At 45.3% G+C, this 21,542-nt stretch overlaps 1 protein-coding gene across 1 annotated transcript; it reads left to right on the top strand.

Annotated features, from left to right (window-relative positions):
• The first annotated feature begins 221 nt into the window (after positions 1 to 221).
• Positions 222 to 19,751, top strand: ppm1j (protein phosphatase, Mg2+/Mn2+ dependent, 1J). The gene is made up of 10 exons (XM_066703427.1): positions 222 to 897; positions 11,138 to 11,261; positions 12,366 to 12,692; positions 13,092 to 13,204; positions 14,196 to 14,280; positions 14,641 to 14,759; positions 15,007 to 15,070; positions 15,953 to 16,060; positions 16,152 to 16,303; positions 16,805 to 19,751. Exons 1-10 carry the CDS (start codon positions 647 to 649, stop codon positions 16,950 to 16,952), a joined length of 1,491 nt encoding a protein of 496 aa, XP_066559524.1. The 5' UTR covers positions 222 to 646; the 3' UTR covers positions 16,953 to 19,751.
• The last annotated feature ends 1,791 nt before the right edge of the window (positions 19,752 to 21,542 follow it).

The following is a 21,542-nucleotide window of genomic DNA, read 5'->3' as shown; positions in this document are numbered from 1 at the left end:
AACCCATCATCGCACGCACACTGCCGTGCTTTGTAAGCGCAGTGCTGAGGAGCGATGCTGCTTTAGTACCTTCAGGAGCAGAAATGAAAATGAAAACGGTTCTGTAAACCCCCTGCTCTGCGTGCCTGTCAAATATGCGGCAGGCGGAGTTTGGCTCGCATGCCTTTCACTACACAATACACACACACACACACACACACACACACACACACATACATACACACACACACACACACACACACACACATCCCGGTGGAAAGTACAGCACAGGCTCTGCACACTGACGCGCCTCCTCCTGCGCGCAAGATCCTCCTCACGCTGATCCGCAATAACCGTCCGACTGCGGGACCTGCGCCTCGGATACAATGAAGCGGTCGCTGCACTTTGAAACGCCTGCCTTGCAAAAGTCTTGAGTGACACGCACCGGACTTGCAGAGGAATTAAAGAGAGAGAGAGAGAGAGAGAGAGAGAGAGAGAGAGAGAGAGAGAGAGAGAGAGAGGAAAGGAAAGCCCGGCCTGTCACACGTCACAGGGGGTCAGGAGCGCCGCGGCTTCCTGCATCGCTCTCCCCGGGTAATGAATCATTGATGTCCGGCTCCATGTAGCCTGTCTGCCCCAGTGGCGTCCGCTCGGTCCGTGCCACAGCATGATCAGCCGGGTGAAGAGCGCCGTGTCCAGCCTGGTGGGGGGCATGATGCCGCACGGCCACCACCACCACCCCCCCGGGCCCACGGGCCCCCAGAGCCCGGACGTGCTGCCCTCTCGCTTCGCCTACTCCCGACCCGACTTTCTGGACCTGACGGCCGAACTGCAGCAGCGCGCCGGCGACCACGCCAGCCGACCCGTCCTCACGCCGAGCCGGGAGCGCCGGCTGCCCTGGGGCTCGGGCTACGCGGAGTGAGTGCTGGGGCTGGGGCTGGGGGTGTGGTGGGAGAGGGGTGCGTTTGGGAGGATTTGGAAGCGCAGCGGCGATCTTTCCGCAGGGCTGCGCAGGTCTGCAGCATCCCAGCGCTCCCATTGGTGGAGCTGCGCAGACCTGCGTACGTCTGCGTCACACGAAGGCGACCTCCGTGCCCCGTCCCGCAGACAGTGCATCTGGAAACCAGAAGTGCTTTGTGCAGGACGGGGGGATGAACGCGGAGTGCAGGTTTGGCAGCGCGATGGAGGGCTGCTGTGCCTCTCGGTTTGCAGAACTGAATGCACGGCCTTCAGCTCCGCCGGTCAGAGTTTGAAATGAGGAAAGCCATTAAACCGACTTTATACAGCAAACGCCAAAGCAAGTGAACGATAAACCTGTGAGAAAAGGGCTCAGTGCTATATGCAGTATTCTGTGCATTTGCTTTATGTGATTTATCCTTTTTGTACGTATTGTGTGTTAAGTTTGCATGCGTTTATGTTGCTTTAAGTCTACTAATTTAAATATGCTCACAAATGCCAAGGATGCAAAAATATATAGTTTGGCGAACTTCACCTGACACTGTCAATGGCTGGTTTACACTGAAAATCTCCAAGTTTGGCCTCACAGGCAGAAAAACAGATGGATAGATACGCGTGTTTTTACAGTTTTTACAGTATTTTAAGCCTGGCTGCAAGCTGTCCACAGCCCCGTGACAGAGGCTGAAAGCATTTTGAAATGGCTTCTTTTAAGTGCTCTATAATTCATAAAACACGATTTAAATAATGCATTATCCCAGGCCCTGTGAATAGCCAGCACTGTGACGTTAAACCAGTGCAAAGCGGAAAATAAAATACTGGGGAAAAGATGCAACATCACCACGTCAGATTAGGCGACTGAGAATGTTTTTAAAAAACATGCATTTGTTTTTTGTTCATTTATTTCTTTATTTAAAAGTAACTGGAGCAGACGAACACTGATTTAATTGTGTGCATAGGCACAATGTGTACTGATATACAGGGGCAGGGGCACTGCACAGAAACTGTAAAGTAGGTGTGCTGTACTCCTAAACCGTTTAATAGAAAACAAAGCACAAACTTAACTATCCAAAGGCAACATTTTGTATCTGCAGCATTTTCTGTACTTAATAAATCCATAAACGAATTCACTATAAGCCTTTTTCGCATTGGTTTCAAACAGAACACACAAACCTAACCTCGCAGATAAATGTAAAAAGTAATGTAGTGAAGTAGTAAGTACTAAGTAGTGGCCAAACACACTTTCTGTTGTATGAAAACTCATGTAAGAGTGAGATGTATGTAGATTAAAACCATAAATGTGTACAGTGAATGTTTACACAGCCTGGGAATGTATGTTTCTTGGAGCTTCTGACTGGAAATGCATCTCCACACGAACAAGGTTTTCAGTTTGGAAAACGTACACAGTGAGTCATTCTACTCACAATCCACTGACCAACATTTGAACACACTCTCCACAATGCGTGTGTTGTGTGCCATAATATTGGGGCGCACGTCTTTGGAGCAAATAGTGACTCAAGGCGATTGTTGTTTATTATCTGAAAAAGCTTGTGGAGATGCAATCAAGCAGACACTGTGGGCCTTCAGCAGCAGACATGGGGGAGATTAACCATGTGTCCACTTGAGAGTTGCAACATTGAGCCCGTTTGAAATTGTGCTTAGTACATGAGGGATATGAAGTGCTCGACGGGACATGCGTTGGTCATCTGCTCTTGTTGCAATCTGGGGGAAAGGGACAAAAACAGCAGTTATTCATTGATTATGAGATACAGAAGTAAGAAAAAAGTGATGTATCGGTCGAGTACAGAGAGAACAGTTTACTTCCTTATGAAAATGTGTTTTCGCATCACGAGCCCCTGGTATCGGCCTCCTGCATTAGCTTACCCTGCTAATAAACCAGAACAAGCTACCTGATACAGGTGTGTGAGTCTGCTCCTTTTTGTGCTTTGTCATGTGCCACATATGCATTTTACTGCTCCTCTTTTTTAATATGGCCAGGCTTTACATATATAATAAACTAGAATTGCTGAAGGGTAAAGTGCTTTTGGAGATGGACTTGAGTTTGATTGTTAGTTGAAACAACTTCAATTAGCCAGACCTCTGTCCCCACTAAACACAGACGTCTCTTTGTTTTGGTGAGATGTAGGCTGGAGAAATGTAGACTCTTCTTTGTTTACATGCCTTAGTTGTGTTCATGCCTTGAGAGGAAAGGTCTGTTGTGAGTTTGAGGGACGAGCCCAGATGCACAACGGTGTGTTGAATTGCGTTGCGGTTGGGGGTGTAGGACTGAAACGTACACGTTTGAAAAATCAATAGCGCAAGTCACTGTACAAGGTCATGCGGTGGAGTCTCCCCTCCCGCCTGCTTCTGCTGAACGCTTGTCCAGAAGTGCTGACTCATGTGTCTGATGGCGTGTGTGTGAAGCAGACCGGCCCGCAGTGAGGAGAGCGGAGAATCGGCCTGTGTTCAGCCAGGGGATACCTTTTCATTCCACACACAGCAGAGAGCCTGAGCTTGGAAATGGGGAAGGATTTATACAAATACATTATTATAAAACTGGTATGAAGTTAAATGTGTGTTTCGTTACACAGTCTCACTGCCTACACAAGAACTCTCATTTTAAAGATAAATCGATTATCATTCCATCCGTTCTTTATGTCCGGAAGGCATAATTGGTAATTGATGTGTGTTTTTCAGTGTGCAAGTTTACTAATGAAATTCTAATTGGAACAGTGTGAGAAATAAGAAAAGCCACATGCAAATTACACACAATTTGTCAGTCAGTTCTGGTAAGTGAAAGGTAGTTTTGGTAGCTGCTTTTTTGAAATCTACATTTCCCTATATGATGCTGTAATCTTTGTGAAGTGTTGTAGGCAGTGAGATTCAAACTATCTGTTGGTTTCAGACAAATAGTACGTATGGATTTTGAAAAATTCACAGCCTCCAAAGACAGTCAGAGGTTGAGAGTCCACTGACAAGCGTCTCCGGTCAGACTGAAGACGGAGCACTTGCGCTGAGACAGCTTGTGGCGGTCGTTTCTGAGATTTTGACCTCTAGACTTGACATTGATTTACTTGGCCGTCTTACGCTACGCAGTGTGCGGTACCACCGTCCTCCTGAGCATACAGTCTGAAATCGGGAGATCCTCATAGGCCTGAGATGAAGGAATTGCTCATAGTTAGATGAGGAGACTTTGTGTGTGGTCAGAAACACTTCCCTATATCTCCCTGCCTCCCCTGTGGCAGTTTTTAATCAGAGCTCTTTCAGTCCAGACCATTACACTGTGATCTTGACTAAAAGTCTTAGTTGTTCCCTCATATAAATAGTCTACTCAGTCCTTTATGAGTTCTAAGCAGGCTCCTCATATCAAAAGTAACAATTCTTATGACAGATTCATGGTTTTAGCTTTGTGCTCGGGGTAAAACGCTCAGTTTAACTTTCTGCTGTAGCTTTTTATGTTGGTTAGCTTTGTAATGATGTAAACATGTTTGAGCAGGCCCTGCACGTCCCTAACTTGTTCAAATGAAATGAAAAGATGCTTAGCTTAGATTTGCAAGTTTTTACATATTTCCACTGCAACACTGCCAAGATCGCTGCAGACGTGCGGCCGTTTTGCATGACGGTTCCATCCTTGAACATCTAAACAAAGTCTTCTTTAAACAAGTTTAAAAAGTTAACCGAACTTTTCTTTATCAGGTGTGAGTCGTTCCATCATCTGACAGAGCGCCGTGAATGCGGTTTAACTAGATAAGCTCTCTCACGTCTCTGGTATTTAAACCCTAATGCGAATCGAAAGCGGAATTCAAAAACCACCAGGGCAAAGTGCTGTGGAAGTCTTTGTGATGAGACATTAACCCACGGCTGTGACCAAACGGTGGACGTTAATGACCCAAGATGTCTTGTTTTGTTAGTGTAGCCGTTGTGTTACCCTGGTGTCACTGCTGAATCCAACAGTCTGGCTAGTAAATCCCTCCACCCTGACCAATCTTAATCACAGCAGAACTTCTACTCTACTGATCTAAAGGAGAAGTGTAGATCAGTGTTTTCCTGTTGTTCAACCTCTTCCTCAGGTCATTTCCTATGTTCTGCATTCAGAATGATTTCTCTTTACAGTTCTGCATTGATATCTACTTTCTCTGACCGTCGGCTGTGAAAACATGCTTTGAAATGCCTTCTCTGAGCTCTTTGCAAGGAGATTCTGTGGTGAAGCAAATTAACCAATGCACGGTAATCTGAAATCCAATTAAACGTACACATTTTCAGCATTTATCATTTATTTCCCCCCCAATACTTCCTCGTCTCCTGTTAGTTGTGCACCTGTAGGCGTACAGTGACTTTCGGGAAACAAGCATCTATTTTTGCTCCTTTCAAGTTTAAAAAACAACAACTTTGGAAATCAAACCAAGCTTATATCCCATTGCTTGAGACTACTCAAGAGAGCTTGGTTTTGTGGATGTGGAGTAAACTTAGTAAATTAGCCAAGATATGAACCCCGAATAGAACCCCAACTCGTTGGCAGTGGCCCATTTCACATACAGTTGCGAGACAAGTGTGGGTATCCAGTGGCCTGTTGGTTACAAATGTCAGACCAGGTTCGGTTCCCTGTGATGGTGGCGATCCAGCAATGCTGAGACAGCTTTCCTTCAGGGTGTTGTAGTGCTGGGATAGTGCATCCCTGTACCTAAGCCAGCATGACATAGAGCTCTTGTGACTGTGTGGCGCTTGTTTGGTTTGCTGGGGGAGTATAAAGTATAGGGTGGTGCAGCCGTATTGAACAGCTGGTAAAGCTAATCTCCATTATCACACTGTCATAAAAGCCCACAATAAGCATTGTTGCATAGCGTGAACGGTTCGTACACTATCAACGGTTTTGTTTTAGGCATCAGCTGCAGTGGATATCCATATTTCACCGGCTCTGAGGAGAATACCCAGAGAGAAGATGTTTTCTGGGTGAAACGGGTTGATTTTGCTGATATGAGTCACCACGAGTCCTATAAATACCCCTGAACATCTTGACACATTGCCCATGGGTTTCTGGGTCAGTCCTCCACCCCCACGCTGTGTTAGGCTCATCCAGGGGGGAAGTGGCTAAGTGGTCACTTTCCCTGCCCACTGGATCGTTCTATCCACTTCTCTGAGCTCAGGGCACTTACGCATACATGCCACCGAGTAGACTGCTGTGTGACTGTGCTCAGAGAGATAGGGCCAGGGGTGGGTTACAGTTCCTGTAAACCGACTAAAGCCAAAAGTCTTTCCTGTTGTTTCAACGTATGATTATGTGGTCTTATGTTAATGGAGAAACGATGTAGTTAGGCTGTTTATTTTAAAATGTCAAGTGTTAAGAATAGCCTAGACAACTAATACAAATGCAGTGGTGGTGGTGTTGTTGTTTACAAAACTCCGCTGTAGCTTTTGTTGAGAAACTGTCCCTGTGACAACCATTGTGGGCACTTGGTAAACTCTGTATTGACATAAACTGGAAGGTATCTTGAGAATGTGACTTTAATGTAAGATTATTTGTGAGCTCCATCGTAATATAGAATACAGACTTCAAGTGTTTTAAGCACAAATGTTCTGGAATGTTTATTCGTCTTTAATTCTACAAAAAAATACCAGAAAAACTAATTTCACTAAAGCTGACGATTGAAAAGTGGGGATGAAAACAAAGTAAATATGTTTACTTGGGGATAAGGAGATGAGTTACCACTTTGAGGTTAGAAAACGGGGAAGTGCAGACTGCTATCAGACTTGCAGACTTGCGTGGCTTGCAAGTTGTCTGCCATGTTTTTACAATTCTGCTCATGACAATATGCATTCGGGTTTATTCATGGGAGGGTCTGTTCTCTGGCTGGAACTTGAAGCTGGGGTAAGAGGCCTACAGTGGGGGAAAAAAGTATTTGATCCCCTGCTGATTTTGTACGTTTGCCCACTGACAAAGAAATGATCAGTCTATAACTTTAATGGTAGGTGTATTTTAACAGTGAGAGACAGAATAACAGCAAAAAAATCCTGAAAAACACATTTCAAAAAAGTTATACATTGATTTGCATGTTAATGAGGGAAATAAGTATTTGATCCCCTATCAATCAGCAAGATTTCTGGCTCCCAGGTGTCTTTTATACAGGTAACGAGCTGAGATTAGGAGCACTCTCTTAAAGGTAGTGCTCCTAATCTCAGCTCGTTACCTGTATAAAAGACACCTGTCCACAGAAGCAATCAATCAATCAGATTCCAAACTCTCCACCATGGCCAAGACCAAAGAGCTGTCCAAGGTTGTCAGGGACAAGATTGTAGACCTACACAAGGCTGGAATGGGCTACAAGACCATCGCCAAGCAGCTTGGAGAGTAGGTGACAACAGTTGGTGCGATTATTCGCAAATGGAAGAAACACAAAATAACTGTCAGTCTCCCTCGGTCTGGGGCTCCATGCAAGATCTCACCCCGTGGAGTTTCAATGATCATGAGAACGGTGAGGAATCAGCCCAGAACTACATGGGAGGATCTTGTTAATGATCTCAAGGCAACTGGGACCATAATCACCAAGAAAACAATTGGTAACACACTATGCCGTGAAGGACTGAAATCCTGCAGCGCCCGCAAGGTCAACCTGCTCAAGAAAGCACATGTACAGGCCCATCTGAAGTTTGCCAACATCTGAATGATTCAGAGGAGAACTGGGTGAAAGTGTTGTGGTCAGATGAGACCAAAATCGAGCTCTTTGGCATCAACTCAACTCGCTGTGTTTGGAGGAGGAGGAATGACCCCAAGAACACCATCCCCACCGTCAAACATGGAGGTGGAAACATTATGCTTTGGGGGTGTTTTTCTGCTAAGGGGACAGGACAACTGCACCGCATCAAAGGGACGATGGACGGGACCATGTACCATCAAATCTTGGGTGAGAACCTCCTTCCTTCAGCCAGGGCATTGAAAATGGGTCATGGATGGGTATTCCAGCATGACAATAACCCAAAACACACAGCCAAGGCAACAAAGGAGTGTCTCAAGAAGAAGCACATTAAGGTCCTGGAGTGGCCTAGCCAGCTTCCAGACCTTAATCCCATAGAAAATCTGTGGAGGGAGCTGAAGGTTCGAGTTGTCAAACGTCAGCCTTGAAACCTTAATGACTTGGAGAGGATCTGCAAAGAGGAGTGGGACAAAATCCCTCCTGAGATGTGTGTGATGAGATGAGTGTGCAAACCTGGTGGCCAACTACAAGAAACGTCTGACCTCTTTGATTGCCAGCAAGGGTTTTGCCACCAAGTACTAAGTCGAAGGGGTCAAATACTTATTTCCCTCATTAACATGCAAATCAATTTATAACTTTTTTGAAATGGATTGTTTTGTTGTTATTCTGTCTCTCACTGTTAAAATACACCTACCATTAAAATTATAGACTGATCATTTCTTTGTCAGTGGGCAAACGTACAAAATCAGCAGGGGATCAAATACTTTTTTCCCCCACTGTATATCAGAAACAAACAGATGACTTGATAGTGTGGAGCCGGTGAGCTGCTCTGTTCACGAATGAGCTCATCCAGCGCACAAGACAAGTCGCGACAGGAAGTGTGAGTTTGTTAGAGAACAGGAAGTGCTGCTGCTGCGGCCCTGTGGGCAAGCAGGCGAGCTGGTGTGGTTGAGGCTCTTCACAGGAGAAGAGAAACATGTGACTGCACGCTGCGCCCGCTGTGTGTTAAAGCGTTGAGTCGCTGTCATGCAAAAGGACCACAATCAATGCCATACTATTGTATCACCCGAGTCAGGTCAACCCCTGTGCTTTTCTCAGATACTGAGGGTGCGTCTTATGTTGTATTTATAATTGTAGTGTTCAACAATGCAGTAAAGCTTATTTAACCATAGCTATGGAATTAAATTACAGTATACAGTTACAGGCTATATAATGTGTGTGTGTGTGTGTGTGTGTGTGTGTGTGTGTGTGTGTGTTTAAGGAAAAACACAGAAATGTATGCAATATACCAAACAAGTCATTATTTTTTTAGCTCTCAATAGATAGAGGGAACATAAGCAGCGTGTGTGTGTGTGTGTGTGTGTGTGTGTGTGTGTGTGTGTGTGTGTGTGTGTGTGTGTGTGTGTGTGTCTACTTATGCCTGTTGATTTGTGACCTATTTTCAGAGCATCTTTATTCTGGTCGAGCTCATCCTGTAGCACTTCGATGGTGTTAAGATTGCATCAAAAGGGGAAACGTATATTTTGAAACCTGCTTTTCCTCATTTTGTATGAGATAGTCTAGGTGAGTCTATTTGTGTGATTAGCCATTGTGCTAGGAAGCCTTCCTGAGCTTATTGCTTGACACTGAAGTTATATTGTGTCAGAGCTACAGTTAGCAACACAAATCTTCTAGTTTTCACTGCAGTTTGGTACTCTGGAAATACCAGCATTGACAGGCTTAACTGTGGCAGCTTAAAGTGTTGTGATGGGTGATAAAAAGCACATTTTTATGCTCCGATGGAAATACTGACCGCAAGGATGTAGTAAACGGCGAGTAGTAAAAGTAGCCGAGGGTGTGTGAAAGTAATAGCTGGTCTCACTGCGCCTGGTGCAAGCAAGGAGAACAAAGAAGAGCCTTGATACCATAGAAGAGGAAGCAAGGAATTGTAGGCTTCCTCTTTTGAACACCCCCACCCCCTTCAGTCACTCGAATACACGGTTAACAGGAATCCCAACACGATAAATTCCTGTTTAATAAAAGATGACTTTCGGTCACATGGCACCAGAGGTGACTGACTGTGTTCGACGGTTTGAGAGGCCAGCCTGTTGCAACAGCACAGGAGCGCTTACAAGCTTTCGGCTGAAATCATCTTCGGTCGTGTCTTAAGAAGAGAAACTCAGCATTTAAAAGCCGACGTCAAAAATGAGTCAAATGTAATCTCTATGTAATCAGTCTCTTCCACATGGTGTTTATCGTCATGCGCTTTGAATTTACATCAGTATCTGAGATATTGTTACTGATGACGTGTTCCATACGTGAATAAAAGGCATTTAAATAGCATAAATGTTTTGGTGTTTTAAAAACAGCCGCCTTAGAATCAGGTTTTTCCAGTTATAATCAGTATCTGTATGTTTAGCCTTGTGCAGAATACAGGACTGATATCAGCACAAGTGTTTATATAGCTGGATCAGTCTCTGGCATCAATGCGAGGATGAGACGAGAGGCTTGGAGTATCCGCCCGTGTCGTAGCTTCACGGTGATACGATTGTGCAGTGAGCGTGCGTGTGTGCGTTGCCAATTACGTCTACAAGCGTAGCTGAAGACACGTCTGCTGAAGACAGGTCTGCGCCAGTTTCCCGGCTGTGTGTGGATAATATTTGGGAACCTGTGTGTGGATGACAACCGTGCAGTGTCGGAGCGGACAGTCGGATGTGTCTCTAAATGAGTTGTGGATCAGTCTGTGGGGGATTAACGATGACAATGGGGGATGATTTGGTTAAAAATAACTCAAAGCTGCGGTAAAAATAAATATTTCCTTCAGTCTGGCACGTTGTTTCCTGAGAAGTGTCTCTGCATTTGTCCTTGCATTGAAAACTGTGCAGAAAGGATGGCACAGCGTTCCTCTGGCAAACTACCAAAGCAATGCCTGGGCCTACAGTCCTTTAAATACCTTGTGAACGTCTGTCTCCAGTCCTCATATGTGTGTGGATATCGTGTCGTTTTCGCATGATGCTGCCCCGCGCTGAGGTCCCATAGACAGCTACTTTTTCCCTCGTCCATGTCATTAGCACTAATGCGTTCCTCTGCCGGTCGGTGCCAGCTTATTGCTTTTATCTGATTAGAAAGTAGACTGCTTTTTATAATACAGATTAGGGGAGCAAAGGTTTTCCTCTGCCCGATGAAAGAATGGCGTATGACATGAGAGCCGTGTCAGAGTGGGAAGAACAGGGACCAAAAAAACATGATCATGGGACGCTGACACATTGTCAGATGACTGTGGCTTTATTCTTTTTATAGCGTTTTCATTGCTTGTCAAACGTCCCGAGCTATTTCTGGGAAACTTCTCCCTAAAAGCAGGAGTTGGTCAGTCAGTGCTCCAGTTCAGTACAGTTCATTTCCACCATGAGAAAAGGGGGACAATAAGGTAGCCACAGCCAAAACAAAACGAAAAACACCAAATCATGGCACCGTTGACCCAAAGAAAGTCCCTCTCCTGACGGTGTTGTCTTGGTTGTGCTCTTTGTGTGCCTCAGAGTCATCAACGCTGGGAAGAGCATGCTGAACGAGGACCAGGCCTGCTGTGAGGTGCTTTTCCTGAGGAAGAGCGGGGGCAAGCAGTGCGGCTCCACGTCAAAGGAGGAGGAGACGCAGCCGGGGGTGAGAGAGACCGGGCCATGAGAGCCCCCATTCACAGCACCACCAGAAGAGAACGGTCTGTGTGTGTGGAATAGGAGAGCATTGTGCCATCGGCGTACCTGTGGTCAATAACCGTCCCTTGGCAGTATTTAAGAGACTTACTCTGGGTTGCTTCCACGACAAGCTCTCTTTATCCGGCTTCACTAACTTCCCTTCCCTTCGTAGTTTGACTGCAGTGGGACGCTGTTATGGCAAAATGTCTTCTGCCCGCCACCCCAGAAAGTGCTGCATTTCCTTGCACGGTGATGTTTCCTGAATAAAACTAATTTGAGATTTGCAGAAGTGGCGTGGAAACAAATATAGATCCACCCCTGTCTTTTCTACTGCCTGTGTTCTCTCCTAAATCTGCCCCACTAGGACTTGACCACAGATGTGTTCGGACACTGAGATAACACCATGTTATCTCAGACCCGGCCAAAATAACCGTAATCCGCAACGTTTTTACAAGCCAGGAACCAAATGGCTTCGGTGGCTTTGACCCCTTTCTTCTCCTGCGTTCCTTCATACACACACCCCTCACCCAACCCCCTGTCCCTTCCCACCCTGAGTCAGTCCCATCATCCTTCACGGCCTGATCTGTGTGCTCCCTGTGCGGAGCAGACAGCTGCTGTGTGGATGTGGAGGCGTCCCTGCCCGCGATGCTGAAATCCTGCGGACGCATTGCTTGTCTTTGCTCCTGCCTTGCATCATGTTCTGGTTGTGCATAACCGACCGCTGTTGAAACCCCAGAGGCACGATCTTGGTGAGAGGAAGACGGTTTTTGCAGATCTTTCAACAGAGAGAGTCCCATGCTGTTAACATTGTGCAGCCCCCTCACAAACTGGCTCCCTGCTTCCAAGCGCCCTCTGGTGACAGAATGGCGGGTTGCATTGGGCAAATTGTTTATCTCTGCAAGATAAACAAACACAAGGATGATTTTCACAGCCTCTTTTAGAGCACAGTTGGATCCCGATTTCCTTAACAAATTAGGCTCAATGACTGTGATAATATAGATACCAACAAACGATTCATTTTTAAGATTGTTTTCGAGAACGAGCTGGAAATCTTGCACCTCTTGTGTTGCAGGACAGCACGGGCATCCCCCTCCACTTCTGGGCTCTGTACGATGGCCACGCGGGGGCCGGCGCCGCCGTAATGGCGTCCAAGCTGCTCCACCGCCTGATCAGAGACCGCCTGAAGGAGATCCTGCACCTCCTGGAGGACCCCGCCACGCCGCCGCCCATCTGCCTGGGGAAGAACGGCAGCCCGCCCCGCGCAGAGCTGAAGAGGGCGCCATCGCAGGAGGAGGACGCGGAGACGCCCAGTGACATGACCCTGCGCTTCCACCTGGAGAAGGCGGTCAGTCTGGAGGGGCTGGTCGTGGGGACCATCGAGACCGCCTTCAAGCTGATGGTAACTACAGTTAGAGGGAACGTTTACGTTGGGTAATTGTCACTAAGTTGCAATGCGATGCAACAGTTCTCTAAGTGTGAAGGATGCATTGAACGCAATAGTTGCACAATGAAGCAAAAATAGTTCAGCACAGAGTACGGGGCAGCACAGGAAGTTAGGTGCAGGATCGCAGTACAACACACTCGAAACCAGACAAAGAACAGGAAGCAAGAGAGCGCGCTCGCCTCGGGGCGCTGGGGGTGCTTCTGTGCGGGGAGATGTCGGGCTTCAGGCCAGGATTGGCAGGCAGTCTGAGCTGGTGCTGTGCATCTAGACCGTGGTGCCTTAATCACTGCAGCCTGAAACCGAGAAGCAGGCTGTCCCTGACTGTCCACTTCCCTGTTTCTGTTCTGGTTTTAGGATGACCAGATTGAAAGGGAAAAGGCATCGTTCAACATTTCCGGGGGCTGCTGTGCGCTGGCCATCATCCACCTAATGGGAAAGCTGTATGTTGCCAATGCAGGAGACAGCAGGTATGGAAAAAGCATTCAGACGTATGTCACTTCCTGTTTATCATGGTGCATCATGCTATTCTCATGGTCCAACGTGGTACGGCACGGTGAAGGTAGGTTTAACCAACAGGAAAATACTGTCAAACTAGTCCTAGGGTATATTTACCAGGGTAAACTTGCATAAGTGATGTTACCTTATATCACTTAAAGATGATACCTTTTTATAAACCTGATAAATCTGCTACTTAATAGGTTTCCATTCGGTATATCTTTCAAATAACCATCAGTCTGTGATCTTATGAATGGCATTTTTATGACTGAAGGGAATGCCTGTGTGATGGTTTCTCCCAGGTTCTGTGCAGTACATCCACCGTGGCGCTCGTGTTGTAAACTGAGGGGATTTACTGCGGCGATATTTCAAAGTGGACCGCAGTGGCCTTCCTCGAGAAAACCTCCCCCCCCCCCAAATCTGCAGTAAATTAATGGGAACATGAGATTCGATCCTTTGGTAAACTAGGCAGCATAGAATATAGACCAGTATTCCTTGAAACAGGTATAGAACACACTTCCGCTTGTTATTATTTTTATACTGACTTTATTTCCACGGTTAGCGTGTGATTGATTTGTTTGGGTCTGCTCTACGTTCCTATATCAGCCTTAGTTGCAAATGTAAGTTGAACTAATCCCCTGTTCCCGTGATGTGATTGGTGGAATGAAGTCACCCAAGAGAAACACATCTAAAGCTATCGACACCCTAACACACACATTGTTTATTTCACAAGGGAGGGAGCATATATTGTTAACCAGAACACGATTTTAAAACGAATGGACTCTAACTGATACAGGACCGTGATCTGAATTTGCCTCAAAGCCATCCGACGGCCATCCCATCCAGAACATCCCTGCCAGGTCATGTTTGGGTGTTTCGCCATCGCCAGCCCGGATCGACAGTGTTTTTTCCTCATCAGCATAAAGCAGGGTCCTCATGGTGTCCCTCTGTCTGTCCTTGCAGAGCCATTATCATCCGCAATGATGAAGTCATCCCCATGTCCAATGAATTCACCCCCGAGACCGAGAGACAGCGACTGCAGTATCTCGTAAGGACGCGCTGAAAGAGTGGCCAGCGGGGCTCCGAAACATACAGCCTCATCTCTATCATATCTGTCTTCTGTGGGCATGTGCTCCTGCCACTTTCCCACCGATGGTTTCTCTTGTCTTTATCTTGTCTTACCTTGTCCCATCCTGTCCATTGTACCCATTTTCAAGATGTCACCCCGAGAAGTATGGTGCTGTATCTTTCAGAACTCGGCCACTTGTTCTTTAAGGTTTCTGTGACCTCATACAATCAGGGGAACTTAACCAAGTGTAAATTGTACCAAGGCGTATATAATTATATCTGTGCTGTTTTTTTAATGAACGTAATACAGGACGGGTAATAAAAAAAACTCTCCTCTCAGGGTGTCCTGAAACCGGAGCTCCTGGGGAATGAGTTCACGCCCGTGGAGTTTCCCCGACGGATTCAGCACAAGGAGCTGGGGAAGAAGATGCTCTTCAGGGATCACACCATGACCGGCTGGTAAACCTCGGCACAGACACTGTTTGCCTACATTGCCAGGAGCAAGAGCTGCTTTACAGACGTACAGCTCAACGGCAGAGTACACCGATTTAGCTCCACACACACACACGCAAAGAAAGGTCAGAGTACAAGATATTCTCTAGGACTCGTTTTCCCTGTAAACCAACATGTAAGTTCACCTTCGGCACGTTGTGTGCTCCGTGATGATTGACACGCTTCTTCTTCCCTGTGTTCTTCCTCACTTCAGGGCTTACAAGACCATCCAGGAGGAAGACCTGAAGTTCCCCTTGATATACGGAGAAGGCAAAAAAGTAATTTGATTTTATTATGTGTAATGGGGTAATTAGATCTTGATTTATACTCTCTTGCACAGCACGGGGAAGACCGGTTTGATCTCGCCGTGGCATCACAGAGGTCTTCCTGGCCTGGTTTGTTTTAAAGCGGTTGCTCACACAGTGATTTCTGGAGCCATGGTCCTCCCGTGTGAGTGCCAGCATGTTAGGAGACCCCTGAAAGCTCCCAACCAGCGTTTTTAATTTTTGATTTCTCTGCCTACCCTTTAACAGATTGTAAGATGCCACATAAATCCTGCATCGAACTGTAAACAAAGCTGTTCTTTTGCTCAGTAGTTCATTCATCAAATAGTTTTCTGGAACGGGAGAAGTAATCCTGAATACAGGATTAACGGTGAGCAGGTTTTGAAATAGTTCTGAACAGACTGCATGTGAAATGAGAATATTCATCACTTAATCACAGTCAGTAATAGCTTTATACACGAGGCGGGAGCAAAAACAAATACTGTACGTAGAAAATGAACTATCCCCTGTCATTTTCATACTTGATTTAGTGGTGATACTCATTTGTCATATATGTGGTTTAGTCTCAAAAATGGAGTTGTTAATGTGGGCTTTCGGGTCTTTGTTCTTAGCCGTCTTTGAATCATTGAATTGAACCAACTGATTGAAATGAAATCGCTCCCAAAACTTTAGAAATGACTGTTTTTGATGGTGCCTGGTGAAAGCCTGGTCCGTTCTCGCTCTCAGGATGAGATGTATGGCCACTCTTGACCTAGAGCTTCAACAGGGGTCTTCCCAGTCATCGCAAACCTAGCTTTTAGTTGTTTTTTGGTATTCGATTGTATTCAAACCATTAGTGAAGCACTAACTTGCAGCTACATCCCTGTCGGTCCGTAGGCGCGGGTGATGGCAACGATAGGGGTGACTCGGGGACTGGGAGACCACGACCTGAAGGTGTACAGCTCCAACATCCACATCAAGCCCTTCCTGTCCTGCTGCCCCGAGGTGAGTGGGGGAGGAGCGGGAGTGTCCCCATGCCCCTCTGTTCATCGCCCCGGCGGACGTTTATAAGTGTCGCGTCCTCCCTCGCCCCCAGGTCAAGGTGTACGACCTCTCGGAGAGCGAGCACGGGCCGGACGACGTCCTGGTCCTGGGGACTGACGGACTGTGGGACGTCACCACTGACCTGGAAGTAGCGGACGCAGTCACGGGCTTCCTGTCGCACAGAGAGCCCAGCGATCCCATGAGGTCAGTTAGTAATGGAGATAAGAGGCAATTAACTCATCCAGCCACTAGATGGCACTGTCTGCTCACATGTTGCTTTGAGAAGAAGGTCTCTTTTTCTACATCACCCAGAGGTTAGAGGAGAAGAGATGACCTCTTTAATAGAAAATACCCCATTCAAACTCTCTATAAATGGGTTACTTTTTAATATTTTAGAGGTAGTAGTAGTCTATTGATGTCCAGATTAGAATTAGGAGTAGAAGAATGAAAAATGGCTGTAGTAATGTAAATGTGTATTTAAACTGGATCAACATGGCTATTTACTATAAAATTAACTCACCCAGTAACACTTACCAGGCCAAAGTGCATAGTTATATTACTATTGTTACCAAGAACTACTTCATGTTCATCAGAATGTAAAAATAATGCGTACAAATATGTTCAATACTAATTTATTGACTAGAAATATTGGTTTTCCACTTTGGCGACTACTGGAGAGGATTTTTCTCTTCCCCATCCCCTCAGGTACACGCTGGCGGCGCAGGACCTGGTGCTGAGGTCGCGGGGGGTGCTGAAAGAGCGTGGCTGGCGGCTGCCCAACGACAAGCTGGGCTCCGGAGACGACATCTCGGTGTTCGTGATCCCCCTGGCCGGCCACGCCTCCGCCACATGACAGCACAGACCCGCGGCGGCGGCTTCGGCGAAAGCATCCGTTTAGGAACCGAGGGTCGCCAGTGACGGGTGACCCCAGCCATTCTCTTAGAGACGTCTCAGGTGGCCAATCCTCTCTTGCCTTTTCGGGTTAGAACCAAATTACAGCTCCTCATTGCGTTAGAAGACAAAATTAAGCGTAAATTAAAATATTTGTCGTTAATGTGACCGAGCTCATTCCTGGTTCTTTATTTTCTGTCCAATTATATTTTAGTGTCCCTGTTGTGCGTGATTCCCCATTTTTTTGAATGCTGGGTTTTTGTCCCTTTACCTTCTCCAGCAAAAGTAGCCGCTAATCGCCTCTCTCCATTTCCCCAGTAGTAGAAACAAATTAGTTTCACTCGCTGCCCTGGCACTCGCTGGCGATGCATCACACAACGAAGCCGGTTGTCCCCTTTCTGTCTGATACCAGAGCGACAGATTCAGGAGGGTCGGGGCATCACGGATCTGTTTTATGTCTCCTGGAGAGTAAATAACCGCCTGGCACACATTAAGCTACGCGGCTAAGATTTAACACTCATATAAAATGTTAATCACACTGCTCAAAGTGCACAGGAAAGGTGTGCACCCATGACTCCAGCTTTATGGCAGACCCAATCTGTCTGTCAAAGAGATGAGAGAAAACGTATCTTCCCCCCAAAGTGGCGCACAGTTTCCCAGCATTTTTTCCATTTCAACACTGAGCTGTGTTATAGTAATACGTGCGTAACGCTAAAATACTTCCCCGTCGCGTTTCCTCACCAGTAGTAATTGTGTGCTGGAATCGTGGATAGGGTTTCCGTGAAGTGGAAATTGCAACAGATGAACTCAGACAGGTACGCAACAGGAGACAAAATGGCGGGGAATCTCAGATTATAATAGAGACTTCATTCAGGTTCCCACTCGGGGCTTTTGACGTGCAATAGCTGTGACGCGGCTCTCGCTTTTAAACAGGTACGAAAATCAAACACTGTGCGGATGACCCTTCAACTTCATCCTCTGTTCTCTCCAGTAGTGCTAGTACAGAAGTTTCCCATTAGGGTTAGGGTTTACTATAGTTCTTAAGTAGCATAATCACAGGGATCTAAGCCAAGAAATTTAACAGTATTTAACAGTGTTTACTAGTCGATCAGACGTATTGATTAAGCAGTGCTGGTCGACATGCAGTTAGGGTGGTCTGTTTAACCCGTCCATCCGTGTCTCTAGTCCTAGTTCGGTTTTCCGATTTGTTTTCCTGTCCTGTGCTCAAGGGACACTTCACACCAGTAGAAAGAGGTAGGCTCTCTTTATTCTACCTAAAGGACGCGTTGTGCTCGTGTGTCATCCTCACAGCGGGCAATGACAGCGCAGAACACGCCGCTCCAGAAAGAGATCGAAATATCCCACAATGCCGTGCATGATAGATTTAGCTGCCTTCGTATGCTTGGCTTGGAGGGGGAAAGAGGGCACGGACCATCTCAGATCTCTGGATTAAGCCTTTTACTACGAGGGTTGGATCTGCAAACGTAGGTCTGGACCAGGGGTGTGCAAAGCTGGAGAGCCACAGTCTTGTTAGTTCTTTAAATAAACGAGTGCTTATAAAACAAATCTACTTACATAACGCCAAGCTTAGCTAGGATGGAAACGCGGCGACTGTCTCTCCAGACCCCCAATCTAGATTCTGAACGATCTGCGGCTATAGGTAGACTAATCCCCATTGGTTTCCTTACTCTGGCGCTACACTCAGTCCTACGGAGTATTTTTATACGCTATGGCAGAGCACTGTGTGAAAATACATGGCTTATTATTTTTGCAATCTGTTTATGTGAATCTTTCCCTGAGCACAGTTGCTTTGGCAGAGATTGTGTTTTATTCATGTCAGTTACAGTATTTAGTCAAATCCTCTGTCCATGGACAGACGCGATAGAGTTAAGAAGTCACCCTAAAGACTTGTAATACGTATGTTATTGGTCATTTAAACAAGAAGCTGATTCATTTAAGTCTTTGCCAGGTTTGAAACTATTGGGACATCAGCTACTGGGATTGTAGTAGCAGTAGCAGGGTTTTTAAAGTTTAACTGGATGGAGAACGGCACAGAGAAGAGAGAGAGACGGCCCTGGACTCATTTCTAAGGATGTTTTATGGGAATTGTTGCTCTTCAAGAGTATCTTGGGCTTGAGTTTCATGATAATAGAGATCCAACGTCACACTGTGCGTATTACTGTCTGTGATATGAGTAGAGAGGTGCAGGGTGCCGAGGGATGGTTCGAGGCTTGCCGGCTGTCACTGCGCACCCAAACACAATCCTGGCATTTGACTGTGGGTGAGAGTCCTGGTGGTGAGAGTGGTCCTGATGTATTGACACAGGAGTCTCTTACTTGAAGACGGCTTCTGTAAGAGCTGATGTTTGTTTTAGTCGAATTCTGCATTTTCCCCTCATTAAGTTATTAATTGGGATTTTTTTGTTATATTTCTCTGTTGTATTTTAAGTTTGTTTTGTCCTTAATCCACCTCTTCTCAAAAACACGTTGACCCTTGTTTTATTTTGATGCAGGACGATGTACCATTCCACTAGGTGAATTAAGGAGATTTTAATTTCTTTCAGTACTGTAAAGTTTTTGTTTATTTGAAGGTGGTCATATGTATTAACTGTACAGTGTACAATAAAGCAAATTATAATTTGTATTTAACTATCACACTGAGTAGCAGTGATCAGTTGTTCAATAAGACTAAATAACCTGTATCCCTAAACATAATGATAAATAAAATACTTTTTTGTTTAAAAAAAAGTGTCGTCTTTTGTCACCTTCGCTATAATTGCCAGTGTATGTTTTGCAGTTACGTCTTATTTAAAAGTAAAGTGGAACAACCCTGAGTGGATTGGAGTCTTTGCTTTCTTCATAATACGCGTCAGAAGTCTGTGCAGTCTGAGAGTTGCTCAGGAGTAGAGTGTGTTGTGCTTAGGTCATGTTTGTCTGCCAGAACATAGTGCACTGTTTTCAGGTACTATGTCTGAGATACACAACGGCTGACCCCTACTGGCCCAATTTGTTATTTGTCTCTGTGCAGTTGATTTATTGACTCTACATCTACAGTGTTTTGTGGGATCAGGCTTCTCCCACACTGAAAATACTGGCACAAAAAATGTTGTGTAAAGCTGGGCAGTGAGAGCAAGGGTTTGGGGTCTTTAGGTTTTTAGATGAAAAAAGACAAATGTCCTCTTTAAACAAATGAACTAACTTTTTTGTATTTTTTAGCGGAAAGGTTGACAGGTCTCATCAAATAAATACATACATTTGCAACTGTTGAATCCAAGAGGGGAAAAATAAATCGGATGTATCGTAGTGCATCAAGATGGGCCAAGACAACACCAACACAATCCTGCTCAATTCACACATACAGGGCTCTTGATAATGTGTAATACTATTGCAACCCTATGGACTTCACATATAAAAGTTGCAGTACTACTCCAGGTCTGTCCACAGATGTAGGACAGCACCAGACTGAGAGACGTCCACGTGTGTTGCTCTACTCATCATGAAATTCTTCATTTTTGCACGCAAGCTGGTTGGCAGACTTGAATCCCAGCGCCTGGGGACAGATCGATCCGTTCAGGATGCATGACAACAATCTGAAGTGAATCATTTGAGATCATGTTGAGAATGCCATCCTGTGCTGTCATTTTCACCTTGCTCTTCAGGTTTGGTTAGAAATGCCACTGAATTAATGTTAAGCAAATCTGTATTTGACTGTATTTCTGAAGTAAAAAATAAACAAATAAATAACACCCCTCCACACACACACTGTAGCCCACTGCTGTATATGACATCCACTACAATTAAAAACATTTATTTAGAAGAAAGGACAGATGTATACTCTAAATTCAAGCATGTCATAGCTCATGTCTAGTCTATCTGACCAGCAATAGTTATAAATGCTTTCTCTCACAGCCAATGCACTATCCTGTCTTTCACAGGGTGTTGGGGTTGGCATTATTGGAAACCATTGCCATATAATTGCCAACTGTAATAAATGAAGCTCTGTGGCCCTTTCGTGAGCAGCTCAAGCTCAATTCAGTTTCCATGGCTCTGGGAAGAAGGCAGTGTAGGACGTTTCTATCATTACTGTAGAATATGATCTCTGTTCAAATCATCAGGGGACTTCAATGTCCTGCTGATCAACATGTTGAAGAAAACGTCCGGTCGATAATTAAAAATGCCATATTCCAATTATACAATTAAGTACAATACAGTTTAGAAACAAATTATATTTATGTATGTAAGTTTACTAATTCCTTGAACATTGTTTAATCAATATTAAAAAGGTTTCTTAAAAATTGTGTTTGTCTTTTAAAACATGTAACTTGCTTTATTTAAAAGGGCATTTATTGATGTGTTATTTCTAAAGGTATTTCGATTTGCTTCCTCATCACACAAGCCATACATAATTATATTGATGGTTGTATGGATAATGCATACAACATAAATATATAAATAAATATTTAAATTATTTGAGAATATTAATTATAACACAACGTTATAATAGTACGTGGTCGCAACGCCCCCCCAACTTAAAGCTATGTTGCCACAACGTA

The sequence above is a fragment of the Amia ocellicauda genome, chromosome 5, assembly GCF_036373705.1.
Source record: "Amia ocellicauda isolate fAmiCal2 chromosome 5, fAmiCal2.hap1, whole genome shotgun sequence".
Lineage (NCBI taxonomy): Eukaryota > Metazoa > Chordata > Actinopteri > Amiiformes > Amiidae > Amia > Amia ocellicauda.
This window is presented reverse-complemented; position numbering and strand designations above follow the sequence as displayed.